At 39.4% G+C, this 16,782-nt stretch overlaps 1 protein-coding gene across 31 annotated transcripts in view; it reads right to left on the bottom strand.

Moving 5' to 3' along the window:
• TFG (trafficking from ER to golgi regulator) overlaps nt 1-15,084 on the bottom strand; it is a 40,822-nt gene extending 25,738 nt beyond the window's left edge. The window contains exons 1-4 of one of the 31 annotated variants that reach the window (XM_063630000.1): nt 14,550-14,903; nt 12,813-12,853; nt 9,690-9,916; nt 3,429-3,512 (exon numbers count right to left, since the gene is read on the bottom strand). In XM_063630000.1, the coding sequence (XP_063486070.1) occupies nt 3,429-3,512; nt 9,690-9,873 (268 nt within the window). In that variant the 5' untranslated portion in view covers nt 9,874-9,916; nt 12,813-12,853; nt 14,550-14,903. Of the gene's footprint in view, nt 1-3,428; nt 3,513-9,689; nt 9,917-12,812; nt 13,215-14,549 lie in introns of those variants that run through there. The other 30 variants (XM_063629995.1, XM_063630015.1, XM_063630002.1 and 27 more) reach the window with 30 other exon arrangements.
• Nucleotides 15,085-16,782: the final 1,698 nt, after the last annotated feature.

The raw sequence follows: 16,782 nt of genomic DNA, 5'->3' as shown, positions 1-16,782 counted from the left end.
TACTTTTTTTTAAACTCCATTAAGAGATTATTTTAACCGATATATGTAGTCAATTTCTGTGTACCGTGATTAGTATTCTGTTCTATCTGTTGAGCTTTATACTTCTTTTATTCCGCCACCACTTTCTACTGAACTCAACAGGTACCCTTGTATTCTTTTTTTCTCCTTTCCTGACAATGTCTAATTTTTCAATTATAACTCTTACATGCACACCATGCATACTTCCGCATATGTAGTATGCAATTAAAAAAATCTGCAGGTAATTACAATCTTCCTCCCAAATAAGTCCTTAGAATATTTTTATTCCTATCACCCCTTCCTTTCTTACATATTATTGCCCAGTATTTTTGTCCCAAATTGTTTTTATTCCCTAAGACTATTAATTTTTTGTAACAATCAATGCTCATTAAAAAGTACACATAAATTTCATAAATTTCATTGGTGCTTCCCAATCCCCTGACAGCCCAAAATTTAAGAGTTAAGCTTCCTTGACTTTTTCTGTATCAATGGAAAAGCTTTTCTAAAATAGTTTTTGAAAGCATAGCCTACTGAGGGCCCGGGACCAGGTAACAGTTTATCTGTTCACATTGCTTCTTGCATCTTTCACCACCTTCTGGACTAAATTTCCTTCTTGATAAAGACCATTGTTAAAAATTATTTTAACAAGGGTCCATGAGTGGTAAATTCTCAGTCTTTATTTTTACTTCTCCTCATTCGTGAAATTTAGTGGAGTATAGGATGCTACTTTTCTAGTTATTTTTCTTTACTGTTTACAACTCTAATACTACTGTCTTTTAGCCTCTATTATTACTATGAAGAAGTCTACCAACAGTCTAATTGTTTCCTATGTGATCAGTCTTATTCCCTCTGGCTACTTTTAAGGTAATCTCTCTCTGTCTTAAGACATTTTCCAGTTTCATGACAATATGTCCAGTGGGGATTTACTTTTACTTATCCCTGCTCAAGGCTCCCTGTGCCTTCTGAATCTGAGGGTCAATATCTTTTATATAATTCTGAAAATTTCTTTAGTCATTACCTCAATGTATTTCCACTCTCCCATTCTCTCCTTCTTGAAACTCTGAATAGAAATATTCTGGATGTTCTCATTTTCAACTTCTCTTTGCCTGTGTTTTTGTGCTTTACTCTGTAATTTCTTTGGATTTCCTTTTCAGTTCACTAATTCTCTTTTTAGCGATAACTAATGTGTTCAACCTATCCACTTAGTATTTAATTTCAATGATTATATTTCTCATCTCCAAGTTACTTTTAAATTCTTTATAAAATCTGTTTATTCTTTTGTGTAACACAATAGCACCTTGCTCTTACGTTCTCCTTTTTTTTTTTTTCTGAGATGGAGTCTCGCTCTGTCACCCAGGCTGGAGTGCAGTGGCACGATCTCGACTCACTGCAACCTCCACCTCCCAGGTTCAAGCAATTCTCCTGCCTCAGCCTCTCAAGTAGCTGGGACTACAGGCGCACAACACTACAGCTGGCTAATTTTTTTGTATTTCAGCAGAGACGGGGTTTCACCGTGTTGCTGAGGCTGGTTGCGAACTCCTGCACTCAGGCAATCCACCCACCTTGGCCTCCCAAAGTGCTGGGATTACAGGCGTGAGCCACCACAGCCGGCTGCTTTTATATTCTTATTCCTTCTTCTATGTCTTAAATAACTTTTAATTTTGTAGACTATCACATATCTTAACTGAAGTTGTTGAAAATCTAATCCTGCTATTAGTTGTGTCCAGTGGTTCTTGCTTACATGACAGCTTCATATGTCTTATGGTTTTGTCTGTGAGAAACCTATGTGACCTGGATTGAGAATATACCCCTCAAGAGAGATTTTGGCCTTTCTTCTGAGATTTTTCTAAAATGGTAACATCTGGGCTTGGGAGTTACCAAACTACACGGATAGTTTAAATTTAAACCCAACTCACCTAAGGACCACAATTATGAATCCTCAAGGGAGACTTCCCAAGCCCCTGACGGCCCAAGGTATGAGTTAAGCTTCCTTGACTTTCCCTATATCAAGGTAGACTTTTCTAAAATATTCTTTTTGAAAGCATGGCCTACTGAGGGACTAGGACCAAGGGCCTACACCATGTAGACGCCAGATGGCAATTCCTTAAATTATGCACGCTAAAATCTCTACTATCACCACCAAGAACACCCCAAGTTTCAGCTTTTGGTACATCAGGCCTTTAGTTCCATCTATTTTTTTGTTCCCTGGATATTTCCCTTACTTTCCTGGGCAAGCTGAGTTACAGAATTCAAAAAATACATTTGGAAGTTTATCTAGCAGATCCTGTTTAAAGTAAGGGTCTTCAGATTATCTAATCTGCTTTATGCCTAGTCAATAGTTAAGTATTTTACATTCAATACTGTAAAAAGATACCTTTATTTTAAATAATTTTTAACAGTTTTTGTTATTAACATTTAAATTCTGATTATTCATATTCATCCTTCCTAGATGGAGATGAAATAGATACAAATTAAATCAACAGACCATGATCATATTTCATACTGAACTCTAAGGTTCATGCAACAAAATTTAAAAAAAATAAAATAAATGCTAAACAAAACAACAAAACCGGAAAAAGTGTACACATTTTATTTTTCACATAATCACACTACCATTTAACTCTGTAATCTTTTCTATCTTGTCCCTTAAGAGTTCTGCCTTGCATATCTATTAAGATCTAAAAGAAAAAATCTAAAAGATTAGTCTTCTATTGGTTTTTATCAGAACTATTTTTAATCTCTAAGTACCCCTTGGAAAATACTGCCTAAAGCAAGGGTCCCCAACCCAGTGCTGCTCTGTGGCCTGTTAGGAACCAAACCGGGCTGCGCAGCACAGTAGGAGGTTAAGTGGTGGGCTCCGCCTCCTGTCAGTTCAGCAGTGGCATTAGATTCACATAGGAGTGTGAACCCCATAGTGAATTCCATATGCAAAGTGGAAGTTTCATCCCGAAACCTTCTCCTGCCCCCTTCCACAGAAGAACTGTCTTACATGTAACCAGTTTCCAGTGCAAAAAGGTTGGCGACTACTGGTTTCAAGTATCAGACTTATATGTTACACCCTGAGAATAAGTAACAACATACTGTAATGTGAAGGAAGATAATTACAATTCAAAAATTCTAATACAGCTAAATTAAAACTATAATACTGTACCAGGGATACCTAAGTTATACCTGATTTCAAAAAAATAACATACTTAACACTCTGTTCTTACTGAATTAAACTTCCATCATTTTCTTAAAACATACACAGCCATAAGCTTCAAGTAATCTAAAACAACTACCTGAACACAAATAAATGTAATAATAGTTGAATAAGTTATTGCTTACCTGAGTCTTAAAAGGAAAAAAGCCAAACATCTTTAAAACACAATGAATAAAATAGTAAATTTATTAGAAAGTTTACTACTCACCAAATAATGTCAGTTTCAGTATCCTACTACACTGAATTGCAAAGGAAAGGTCAGAACTATCAAAAATTGTTATAAGATCTCCATCTGGAATTTAAAAAAAAAAGGGTTTTTTTAAATTTTTTAAATTTTCAGATTTGTATAAGCAGTAAACTAGTAAAAATTAAAAATCCAAAATGTAGATTGTAGAACATAGTTGGACTCTCCCATAGAAACCTTAAACTTTAAAAGTTTGTCTAGCAAAAATGCATTTGTTCAAAAACACACTAAATCAATTTTGCTTATTACTCTTATGGCAAGGTATTTACACATATCCACATGAAAAAATATTGCTAAAGTGAATCCATTAAGTGCCTTAATATTTATTAGTCACTAAGAAGAGATTCTTAGAGAGCAATACCATAAATTGTTGGTTTAGACTGAAATCTTTTCATTCCAAAAAATTTACATCTTTTACCAAGAAGTAAAAAAGTTTCCCAAAGTTCAAATCTTAATCACAGGTAGAGTAAAACACTACTGTTGCAAAACTGCTTTAATGAATGGATAGACAGTAAATTCTTTCAGGTCACTGACCATTTTGATATTAAGATGAAAACAATCAACTCTCCCCAGAAAAATATTTATATATTCAAAACAGTGCATATTTACGACCATGAAATCCTCCAGATCTCAGGGATAAAGAATGCCATAATTGGCATACCAACTGTGTGTGTCAAAAGCTTTCAAACGGCTAAGGGAAAAATACATTCTCTAAAGAAAGCAAGAACAGAAAAGCAGCCAGAGACAAGGAGTTCATCAGGGACCTCTGCAGGGTGTCTTCACAAACAGTTGGGTGGGGAGGAGTTCTGTCCTGGGGAGGCCACAAGACTACTGCTGGGATGCTCTGCTGCACCTACTTTAACACTAATTAGGTGGATTTATTTTGGACAGAGATGACAAAACTGAGAATTTTATAACTGTTTTTAGCTCCTTATAGCCAGACCCACTTCCCATAACATACCTGTTTACTGTTGAACTTTCATGAACACATTTTTTAAAGAAAATAAAGTAGGTATGTAAAAGAAGAAAACTTCCTGTTCTTTTTTTCTTTTCTGACTCCTACAACAGAAACAGAGTATCTCTGATGGCAGGAACTTTACCTAAGCCATCCCTCCACTCTACTGTCTAACAGAATCTAAGGGACACAAATCAAAACAATCAAAAACTTTTTGGCCAAGTGCGGTGGCTCACACCTGTAATCCCAGCAGTTTGGGAGGCTGAGGTGGGCAGATCACCTGAGGTCAGGAGTTCGAGACCAGCCTGGCCAACATGGAGAAACTCCATCTCTACTAAAAATACAAAAATCAGCCGAGTGTGGTGGCGTGTGCCTATAATTCCACCTACTTGTGAGGCCGAGGCAGGAGAATCGCTTGAACCTGGGAGGTGGAGGCTGCAGTAAGCCAAGATCACACCACTGTACTCCAGCCTGAACGACAAAGCAAGACTTTGTCTCAAAAAAAAAACAAAAAAAAAACATGAAATACAAAGTTGTAACTAAATGTGGAAGACAAACTACAACGAGGACACCTCAAGCTAAGAGTCCATGAACTGTGACCAAGGGACAAAATCCCTGTGTTGTTATAGGTCTGTGAATGAAAAATGGTTTTTACATTGTAAAAAAAAGATGAGACAGAGGCCTTATGTGACCCACAAAGCTACAATATTTATTATCTCTGATCTGTTAAAGAAAATGTTTGCTGACCTTTGCCCTAAACAGTAGTTAAGAGAAAGCCAATCAATAAGGTCAGTTTGAGATAAATGCAAAGCATCTTTAAGTAGAAAAAAAGGCAGTTAAAGGCCAGGCACACTGGCTCATGCCTGTAATCTCAGCACTTTGGCAGGCCAAGGCAGGAGGATCGCTCGAGCCCAGGAGTTCAGGACCAGCCTGGACGACACAGTGAGACCCCCATTTTGATAAACATTAAGAAGAAGAAGCTGAGTGCAGTGGCACACGCCTGCAGTTCCAGCTACATGGGAGGCTGAGTTGCAAGGACCGCTTGAGCCCAGGAGTTCAAGGCTTCAATGAGCCATGATCACACCACTGCACTCCAGCTTGGGAGACAGAGCAAGACCCTGTCTCAAGACAAAAATAAAAAATAAATAAAAATAAAAAATAAAAAAAAGACAGTTAAGGAAGTACTAGCCAGAGCAATTATGCACGAGAAAAAAATAAAGGGTATCCAAATTGGAAAGGAAGCAGTCAAACTGTCCCTGTTTGCAGATGACATAATCTTATATAAACAAAAACCTAAAAACTCTACCAAAACCCTTAGAACCAATAAATGAATTCAATAAAGTTGCCAGAAACAAAATAAGTACACAAAAATAAGTAGTGTTTCTATACACATACAAAAAAAAAAAATCAAAAATGCAATCCCATTAACCATAGCTACAAAATTTTTTTTAAATATCTAGGAAGAAGTTTAACCAAGAAGATGAAAAACCTCTACCAAAAAAAAAAAAAAAACTGATGAAAGAAACCAAAGAGCATACATATGTAATGACATCCCATGCTTATATAAGAACAAATATTGTTAAAATGACAAACTACTCAAAGCAATTTACAGATTCAATTCAATTCCTATCAAACTACCAATAAAATTCTTCATAAAAATTTAAAAACAAACGATAAAACTTGTACAGAACTACATACAACCCCAGACAGTCAAAGCAATACTGAGCAAAGAACAAAGCTGAAGGTATCACACTTACTGACCTCAAAATATACTACAAAGCTGTAATAAGCATGGACTGGCATAAAAACGGACCCACAGACCAACAGAACTGACACAAAAACAGACCCATTGACCAAGAGAACACACAGATCAACAGAACACATAGAACAATAAAACAGAATAGAGAACCTGGAAATTAATCCATGTTATCTATGGCCAACTGACTTTTGACAAGACCACTCATTAGGAAAAGGATAACCTCTTTAATAGGTCGGGAAAAGATTTCATGAATAAGACCTCAAAAGTGCAGTCAATAAAAGCAAAATTAAACAAATATGATTATCTCAAACTGGAAAGCTTTTCTGCACAGCAAAGAAAACAATCAACAGAGTGAAAAGAGAACTTACAGAATGGGAGGAAATACACCTACTCATCTGACAGAGGATGAATATTCAGAATATACAAGGAACTCAAACATCTCAACAGCTAAAAAACAATCAATCCAATTTTAAAATCGGCAAATGATCTGAACAGACATTTCTCAAAAAAAGACATAGAAATGGTCAATAAATATATGAAAAAATGCTCAACATCACAAATTATCAGGGAAATGCACACATATCAGGAAAATGAAGATCACAACAAGGTTCACCCCAGTTAGGATGGTTATTATCAAAAAGACAAATAACAAATGCTGGCAAGAATGAAGAGAAAAGGGAACTCTTATATATTATTGGTAGGAATGTAAACAGTACAGCCACTATGGAGAACAGTATGAAGGTTCCTCAAAAAACTATAAATCGAACTAACACACGATTCAGCAATGCCATTACTGGGTATTTAACTAAAGGAAAGGAAACCAGTATATTGAAGAGAAATCTGCACTCACATTTTACTGCAGCACTATTCACAATAGTCAAGATATGGAATCAATCTAAGTGTCTAACAACAGATTAACTGATAAAGAAAATATGGTATATATACACAATGGAATACAATTCAGCCATAAAAAGAATGAAGTCCTGTCATTCATAGCAACATGGATGGAACTGGAAGACATTAAGTTAAAAAGATAACACATGCTCTCTCTCATATGTGGAAGCTACAAAAAGTTGATCTCATACAAGTAAAAAGCAGAACTTATGACAGTAGAGGCTGCGAAGGGTAGGGGAAAAGAGGGATAGGGAGAGATTTATTAAAAGACACAAAATTACAACTAGATAGAAGTTCCAGTGTTCTACAGCACTATAGGATGACTACAGTTAACAATAACATATTATATAATTTCAAATAGCTAGAAGGAGAATATTGAATGCTTCTAACCCAAAGAAATAAATATTTGAGGTGATGGGTATGCAAATTACCCTGATCTAATCCCATTATATGTAATGAAACATTACTATGTACCCCATAAATATGTACAATTATTATTTATCAATTAAAACAAAATTTTTTTAAAAAAGCACTCTTGAGACTTTGCTAAAAAAAGAAAAAAAAAGTTAAAAAATCTGAATTGTAGGCTGGGCATGGTGGCTTATGCCTTTGGGAGGCCGGGTTGGCAGTATTGCTTGGGGACAGGAGTTCAAGGTTATGGTGAGCTATAATCATGCCACTGCACTCTAGCCTGGATGAGAGTGAGACCCTGTCTCAAAAAAAAAATTCACTGATCAAATTAAGGCACACATTTCAAAGTCACAGAGGTGCAAATCAATGTATGATAAACATAAGAAAACAGGAAAAAAAAGTACTATCCTTTATTGTTTCTTAACATGGACAACTCTCAAAAATTTGTTCTGGGTACTCTTAGACTACACATCACAAAAACAAAGGAGAATTATACCTTTAGCTAGATGGTCAATTTAACTGATCACCAGTGATTTACACTTCTCTTCCACAGTATAAGTTGTGCTAAGTGGCTTCTCAGCCAGGGACTATACTTCCCAACCCATTTGCATCTTAGCAGAGCCATGTAACTGGGTACTGACCAATGACATAAGGGCAGAAATGACATACAACACCATCAGGCCTAGTGAGTAAAATCTCCCATATGATTCTTCATACTGTGTCTTCACTCATCTGCCTGCCAATGTCAATGCCTATGGTGAGCTTATAAGCCATGTGTTGAAGGTAACAGCTTCTTTGAACCTGGATCCCTGAAAGATTTTTCAACTATTAAACCACTCAGATTTTAAGATTTCTATTATATCTGCTGGCATTACTTTAAGCCAACCCTAACACAGACAGAGAAAAAACTGTTAGTGATAAGAAACTAGGTTAAGCAGTGTCAGAGATGTTAAGAGGTAAAAGTATTTAAAAACAAGGATGGTATGGGTAGCAGTGCTAAATAGTGAGGTCAAGATTAAATACACTGCAAGTAAGTTCAACAGTAAAAAACACTGGTAACCACCTAAAGAGAAAATTGGTGGTAAACCAGTGGAAACACTGGTAACCACCTAAAGAGATGTTAACGAAGACAGGTTAAAGAGTAGGAAATACAGTCTACTACTATAATTCTACTCAGTGTGTTTGCTGAAACATTTTTCATTCAAAACCTATTTCCATAAAGAGAATTCTGTCAACAAATGAGTCTGAGAACACTGCATACTACTAACTTCTGAAAATGTATATAAGCATATTACATAATCTGAAAACTCCTAAAATAAAGAAACACTTTTGTATTTGTTTAAAACAGCTTTCCCTTAGTTGACCATGAAATCCCTTTTCATTCAATACATACTAAAACCTTTCATTCTGGGAAATAAGAATAGAAAAAAAATTTTTTTAAGCTAAAAGAAACCAGAATTATATGGACAAAAGGAGAAAACAATGCTTGTAAAAATGTATGTGAAAATGTTCTAACACTTAAAATTCCCTTCTAATAAACCACTTAGTTTTTTGTTTTTTGTTTTTTTTTTTGAGACAGAGTCTTGCTGTGTCACCCAGGCTGGAGTGCAGTGGTGCGATCGTGGCTCAATGTAAGCTCCACCTCCCGGGTTCAAGTAATTCTCTGCCTCATCCTCCCGAGTAGTTGGGATTACAGGTGCACACCACCACACCCGGCTAATTTTTGGTATTTTTAGTAGAGACAGGGTTTCGCCATGTTGGCCAGGCTGATCTTGAACTCCTGACCTCAAATGATCCGCCTACCTTGGTCTCCCAAAGTGCTGGGATTACAGGCATGAGCCACTGCGCCCGGCCGCACTTAGCTAATTTTAACTGATAAGAGAATTATAGTAACTATAGGAACATCACATTCAATACAAGAAAGTGAGGTCTCAACTACCATGAAGAGAGGATGGGAAAGAGTCCAATAAAAATGGGCAAAATAACACATACAATACTTAAGACTTTAAGATCAGGCACGGCAGTTCATGCCTGTAATCCCAGCACTTTGGGAGGCCGAGGCAGGACTGCTTGAGCCCAGGAGTTTCAGGTGACACTGAGCTATGATCACACCACTGTACTCCAGCCTGGGCAACAGAGGCTCTGTCTCTTTTTTTTTTTTAAAGAAAAAAAGGACTTTAAAAAATAGCTTTAAAAACACTCTTACCTTCATCTTTATACTTTATTGTTACTTCATCATTACTCAGAAGTTTTCCTCTGAAAACTCGTTGCATCATTAGCACTAATTCATCATAAGTAATATCTTCATTATGAATAGGAATTCGCCGAATATCCTCCCCAAGTTGAGCTTTGATGATTAGCTTCCCACTTAGATCCAACTGTCCGTTCATGGTGGACTCCAGGATGTTCTATATATACAACTCTAGAGAAAGACTGATAAAAGTGATTTTGATAATTAAACAACAAAACATACCTTAAAAGTTGAGAGCAAAGCTACTATTAGATGCTAAGAAACTCTAGCCTACAAAAGATTCATTATCCCCATGTTACCATATTTATGTTAAAATGGTCTGGAGGCAACATTATTTTACTGTAGGAATAATAAAATAAGCTTTTATTTTACATCTATTATTTTTTCTCATATTTAACTGTTCATCTGACATTACCATTTAGATTTTTCTTAATAGATTTAAAAATAAATTCCTGATCTTCCACCTAAAAGCTGCCTCTCCTAGAGGCTTATCTTCCTTCCTTTGAGTTGTATAAGACAAAAAAATCTTGGTTGATCTCTTTTTCTCAAAACTTACATCCAAACTGCCAACAAAATATGGTTGCCACTGCCTTTAAAATAACTCTGCGGTCCAACCACTTCAGCACCTTCACTGCTATCAACTTGATTCACGCCACCATCATCGCTTGCCTAAATGACTGGAAAAGACTCCTAACCAGTCTGCCTGCTTTTTACCTTTGCCCACTTTTAATCCAGTCTCAGAACACCAGCGTTAACACTGTTAAATAAAACCTAGTATCTTTGTGTTCAAAACCTTCCAATGCATTCTCACCTCAAAAAGCAAGACCTATAAACTCATCTGGCCTCCAGTCCCTGGCCAAGTATTTAACTTCATTTCCTACCTCTCTTCTTCACTCACCCCTGCTATACCCATACTTCAAGTTTTCCCTTTGTCTTGACCCCTTCTGATACCCCTCATATGATTCAGATTCCTTATCAAGTGTTAACTGAGAGAGGTCTTTCCTAACCATCTAATTTAAAATGGCTCCCGTCATTATCTTCTTATCCTGCTTTATTTTTCTTCAAAGCACTTAACACTACCAGACATTAAAAATTCATAACTTTTTATTGTCTTTTCCACTTGATGGTAGGAAGTAAACAATTATGTTTTCCATATTCCCAGAGCCTACAACAGTGCCTAGCAGACAACGGTCATTCAACAGCTGTTAAATAAAAGGAAAAATAACTACTGGCTTCAAAACTCTATTATCCTATAAACCCTAAATGCTAACTCTGAAGAGAGAGTTACGTGTGAATACTCAAATAGAGCCTCAAGTTTTTCTAAGAAAGAACTCATGAGTGTGTCTTTAATTTCCTCTCTATGTGAGGGAACTGAAGGAGAAAGGACAAATTAGTAACACCCACCAGAACTTTTTAAAGACTGTCCACTGTGCTGCATACTCCATAACTCTCCCACCTGGGTGGGTGTGTACGATTGGACTGTATACTTTATTAAATAAGACAGTATCAAACAACTAGCCACTAAACACTAATTGGTTACAGAATTTTCCCTTAGGTTTTAATCTTTAATTTTATTCAGTATGACTATCCTGTAATGACTGTTTTTTTTGTTTTTTTTTTTTTTGAGCTGGAGTCTCACTCTGTCACCCAGATTGGAGTGCAGTGCACGCTATCAGCTCACTGCAGCCTCCGCCTCCCGGGTTCAAGGGATTCTCGTACCTCAGCCTCCTGAGTGGCTGGAACTACAGGCATGTACCACTATGCCCAGCTAATTTTTGTATTTTTCAGTAGAGATGGGGTTTCACCATGTTGGTCAGGCTGCTCTCGAACTCTTGACCTCAAGTGATCCACCCACCTTGGCCTCCCAAAGTGCTGGGAATACAGGCGTTAGCCACCAAGTCTAGCCATGACTGTATAATTTTAAATTCAAAATAACGTTAAAGGTCTCTAGCAAGTTAAATAGTTGCTAGATAAGAAGGGAGGATATACTTATCAAATAATGGATTAATATCTCTTCTTCTCAAGGCCAAGATGTTCCTGAATGTTATCTATAATCGCTGAACATTTTCTAAGCATCAACTCCTTCCTCCTCCTGCACCAAGAAAACGATCTCTTGAGACTTTTCAAGGTGTCCTACAAACTACTACTGGCCACATTCTAGTTTCAGCTTCCCGCCTTACTACTAGCAGCTTTCTGCTTCCGCCTCTTCAATCTGTTATTTCATTAATGCCACACTTCTCTGCAATTATTCTTTATTATTTTGGAGTATGTGAAAGCACTCACCTACTCCCCCAACATATCAACCCTTCAAGTACTTGAAAAAAGTTTTCATGAATCCTATTATATGAATATTATATATTAATGCTCTACTATTCTTCATATAAATACCCTAGGTCCTTCCATCTAACTAGTCCTTAAATTAATATCTCTAGACCCCTCACCATGCTCTCAACAGATTATATTTTATTAATAAATCTTCAATGAAATGGGTCATTAAAACTAAATATAACACTCTAAGGTCAATGCAGAATAGAGTGAACTGCATTTCACTCTAGGGATGCCATACTTATCTTAACGCAAAATAAGAATACAGTTAGCTTTCTATCTGCCAGTTCTCACAATGGACTTCTCATGAAGACAGTGATTAACAGAAATCTCCATACAACCAACTCTTCGCCTTCTACAATCAATGCCTTCTGCAATGCCTTCTGCAATGCTTTCTGCATTCAGGAACTACTTATTAAATACCTACTATGTGCCAAGCTCTAAAGTATAATTACTTCACCAAGATGGTAAATATTCCATCTTGTTTGCTCTGGCAGCCTAAGAGTAATAAAGACCATTCAATAAATCAATGTATTTGTTACCTTCTCCTTCCTACAAGAAGTGTAAACCAGCAATAATGTAAAACGAACCAGTGCTTAGCTTCGGTGAGCTGGTACTATCTATTCCCAGCAGCACCCAGAAAAGTGCCTGACACATAGAATTTAAAGACTTTAAATTTTTTAAATTATGGGAGAAGAAAACTGTAATATAGATCAGTTTTTACATCCGACCCTCACACCCCTCACACTGTACCTTCTTTATGTAGCTAGAAGTGACTTCCATCAGACACACTCCTAATTAAGAAAAAAATTCCAGCTTTGAATATAATCGGTGGTATGTCCTTCTGACTGGGGTACGGGTTTGTTGCCCAATTTCAATGGATTTAAAATTTGAGGGCCAGGCGCGGTGGCTCACACCTGTAATCCCAGCACTTTGGGAGGCCGAGGCGGGCAGATCACGAGGTCAGGAGTCCAAGACTAGACCGATCAACAGGGTGAAACCCTGTCCCTACTAAAAACACAATAATTAGCCAGGTGTCATGGCACACGCCTGTAATCCCAGCTACTCAGGAGGCTGAAGCAGGAGAATCGCTTGAACCCAGGAGGCGGAGGTTGCAGTGAGCCAGGGGATCACGCCACTACACTCCTGCCTGGGCAACAGAGCGAGACTCCGTCTCAAAAAAAAAAAAAAAAAAAAAAAAAAAAAAAAAATTGAGTCACGTATACTTTCTATCTGCCACGTTTGCCTGCAAATTCACTTTTTGTGTTTCCCATTGACTGTAAACATCTTGTGGCCAGGAACCAGTGCTTCTTTCCTAAAGCTGTCGTTTGCTCTTGCAGTCATCTCCCCAGAGTAAACACAAAAGTATCTCAAAAGTAAGTGTGCAACAAGTTTCCCTTCAAGGGGAAATCCCATCCCAACACTACTTCATATACAGAATTCTGGTACTCATTTTCTCTTCCAAAGTAGAGAGTGGTATTAACTAGTTCCTAGAACTGCCAGTAGGAGGCCTACGACAAGCTCTTCTCCCATCTTGTCCTTGCTCCGCCCCCTCTGAAGTCCAGAAATGACTCGGCTTCTAACTTGTATAGTATAACCCTCCACCAGGAACACTTTTCTCAGCACTGGGAATAATCTGACATGCCCAAGGTCATATAAAAAGACTGCCTCCTGAACCAGGTTCTAGGTTCAGGGGCCAAACTTCTGGTTCTACTACCTCTAAGGCTAAGACCCTGCTCAATTTCAGAGGCTGTGGCTTAGGCACCTCCTGAGGGGAGCAGTTTCCTTCAAGAAATACTAAGCCAAGTCAACCTATAATTATTCTAAAGAATGCCAAGAGGCCTCAAACCCTGCCTCAGAGGCAGTATAGCAAGACAGTAAAGATTCTCACTACTAGCCATGTGATCTTAAGTCCTCGAAGGCTCACTTTCATCACATTCGAAATGAAAACAACAATATCTGAATTTGGAAGGATCCTCGTGATGATTAAATGAGACAGTGCATCCAAAGTACTTACTATAGTGTCCAGCAAAGCAAACTCTTAAAGTTATCTAGAATCATCACTATAAAACCAGGCTGGGCCTCCAGCTGGCGCTTGATTAAGCGCTGACTTAGCCAAGAAACGAGGCTCCGATTCAGTGACCCCAATTAACTTATTCCCGTAGGCGCCACTCCACACCCTTCCGAGCTCCTTCGGGGATCGGGCGCCGGCCGCCCCAGACCTCCCAAAGCCCCTCTCCTCTCAATACAAACGCTTGGAGGCAGGCTGCACCAAGGCATTAGCTGGCGCACTCGCCTCCCGGAGCCCCGAGGCGCGCCTCCTGGCCAGCGCGGCCAGGGGTTGCCTTTCTCCCCTCCCCCTCCGCGACCTCCCTTCCCCTCCCCCCATGCAAGGCCCCACTCATCCTCCCCCCGGCCTCGTCCTCCCCCCGGCCTCGTCCTCCCCCGCGCCCCCTCCTCCCTCCAGCCCCTTCCCACAGTGCCTCCGACCCCAGCCGCTGGGCGGTTCGAGCGAGGCCCTCCCAGCGCCTCCTAGTCTCCCGGCCTCCTCGGAGACAGCGGCAGCAACCCCCGTCTCCAGTGGCCATACCAGCTTGCGGAGGCCGCGGCCGCCGCCTCTCCGCAAGTCTCCGCTGAATGGGCGGACGCGAGGCCACTGGACTGGGGCGCCGCGGGGAGGCGGTGGTCACGGCCCGCTAGGTTGCCCTCCGCGACCGCCGCACCTCGCTCGCAGGCTCGCGTGAGCCCCGGCCAATCGCGCTGACCCAACAAGCCTAGCGAGAACTCGGGCTCTGTACGTGGCAGGTGGGGGAAGAACAGAGGCGGGAGCAAGAAAAAAAAATGTCCTTTCGCCCCTCCTTACTGCGAGTGGACATACCCAGGACGCATGCGCGACGGCGCGAGGCGCAGAGCTGGCTGGGTCCCGGCTGCCTCGGCCGAAAAGTCCCTGCTTTCTCACTGGACCACCGGGTTTAGGAAGCGTGAGCTGCCCCGATGCACGCATGCGCGGGGCGTGACCAGGCACTTCCGGTTTTCTCGAAAGCGTGTATTTCCGTTTCTCGCCAATGGGCGGGGTGTAGTGCGCTGTTCTGGACTTCTTGAGAGCCGGTTGCAGTAGACGTCTGTCCAACTTTAAGTGGTTTTTGTCGTTGTTGTTGACCATTGTAGTAACAGCTGAAAAAGAAAAAACCTTTTCTTCTGCAAATCCATTCATTCATTATTGGGAGCCTACGCTTTGCCAAGCCCTGTTTTAGGAATGGGGGTGAATCATTTTGTGAGCAAGGAGTTTCCAATTCAGCAGGGAAGACCTACAGCGTTTATGAGCAAGGACAAATCTGTAACTGTGTAAAGGACAAAAGCTGGGAAATTAAGGCTATCCTGAGTGATTTTTAGAGATAAGGCATTTGAGTGTGTCCTACGTACTCTTCCCTTCTCCCTTACTCACACTGTTCAAATAGAAATACAGTGTGAGTAAGTGGGAATTTATAGCCAAGGGGTGGAAGTCGGTCAGTGGATGGAAAATTACTAAGAGGAAATATCAGGGGCAAGGGAGATTCTGGCTAAACCAACACAACAGGATTCTAGACGAAGATAGGCCAAGATAACAGACATCACCTGGAGGTAGTGGAGGATGAGGAACCCAGTCAAGGGTGATGGATTCTCACTACACTGACTTAACAAGTTTCTTTGACGAAACTGAGTTTTACAAGAAAATGCACAGATGGTCCTAGGAGAAGGCCCGGGAGCCTCAAGTTTGGCCAAACGGAGAATGTTTGTCACTTCTAAGGTGGAGACTAAGCCGATAAATGAAGCATTTAGACCCTACCTGGTCTCCAGTTGTTTACCAGTTATAAAAGAAAAACATAAGCTGAATTAAATTTAAAGGAGTTTAATTGAGCAATGAACGATTTCACGAATTGGGCAGCGGCCAGAATCACAGCAGATTCAGAGACTCCAGCAGAGCCACGTGGTGGAAGATTTATAGACAAAGGGAAATGAGGTACAGAAATTGGCAGTGAAGTACAGAAACAGCTGGATTGGTTACAGGTTGGCGTTGGCCTTATTTGAACACTTAGCAGTCCATGAGTGATTGAAGTGTGGCGGCTAGAATTGGCCAAGACTCGGTTATTGTAAGAGACGCATACTCCTAAGTTAGGTTTTCAATCTTGTCTGTTAAGCTAGGTTACAGTTCATCCACAAGGATTAAAATATAGAAGTATGGAGTCCTTCTCAGGCCATATTTAGTTTGCTTTAACACCAGATACTCCTAAAGGACCTGGAGTAACTTCTGGCGTTTCAGGGTGAGAAGCTATGTACTTTTACAACCATAAGTAGTGTGATCTTTTTCAGTTGTAAGTCTCTGAAACTTCTGTTTGAGAGTGAAATAATGTAAGTTTACACTGTTCACTTCTGATTTGTATTTTCCAACAGTTGTATTGACCTTTGAGCAATTGTTTGCAGGGATAAGGGAATGGAGTACTGCAGAAGAAATGAAAAACAGTTCCTGATTGCTCTCCAAAAATGTTATTCATTGTTTATTTTTTAAAACTGAATAATACAGATTTGGGGAGATGCACTGCTGTTAGATAATAGTATTATGATCTCATTAAGATGGTTTGGGATGAGGTAAAACCACAACCATATGGCAAAGGTAAAATATTCCCTGAAGGAAGTGAATTATACTACTGTTATAGTAGTATATTTAAACTAAAAAGAGGTCAGA

The sequence above is a fragment of the Symphalangus syndactylus genome, chromosome 21 (assembly GCF_028878055.3).
Source record: "Symphalangus syndactylus isolate Jambi chromosome 21, NHGRI_mSymSyn1-v2.1_pri, whole genome shotgun sequence".
Lineage (NCBI taxonomy): Eukaryota > Metazoa > Chordata > Mammalia > Primates > Hylobatidae > Symphalangus > Symphalangus syndactylus.
The sequence above is the reverse complement of the archived record's forward strand: the minus strand, read 5'-3'. Positions and strand labels throughout refer to the sequence as shown.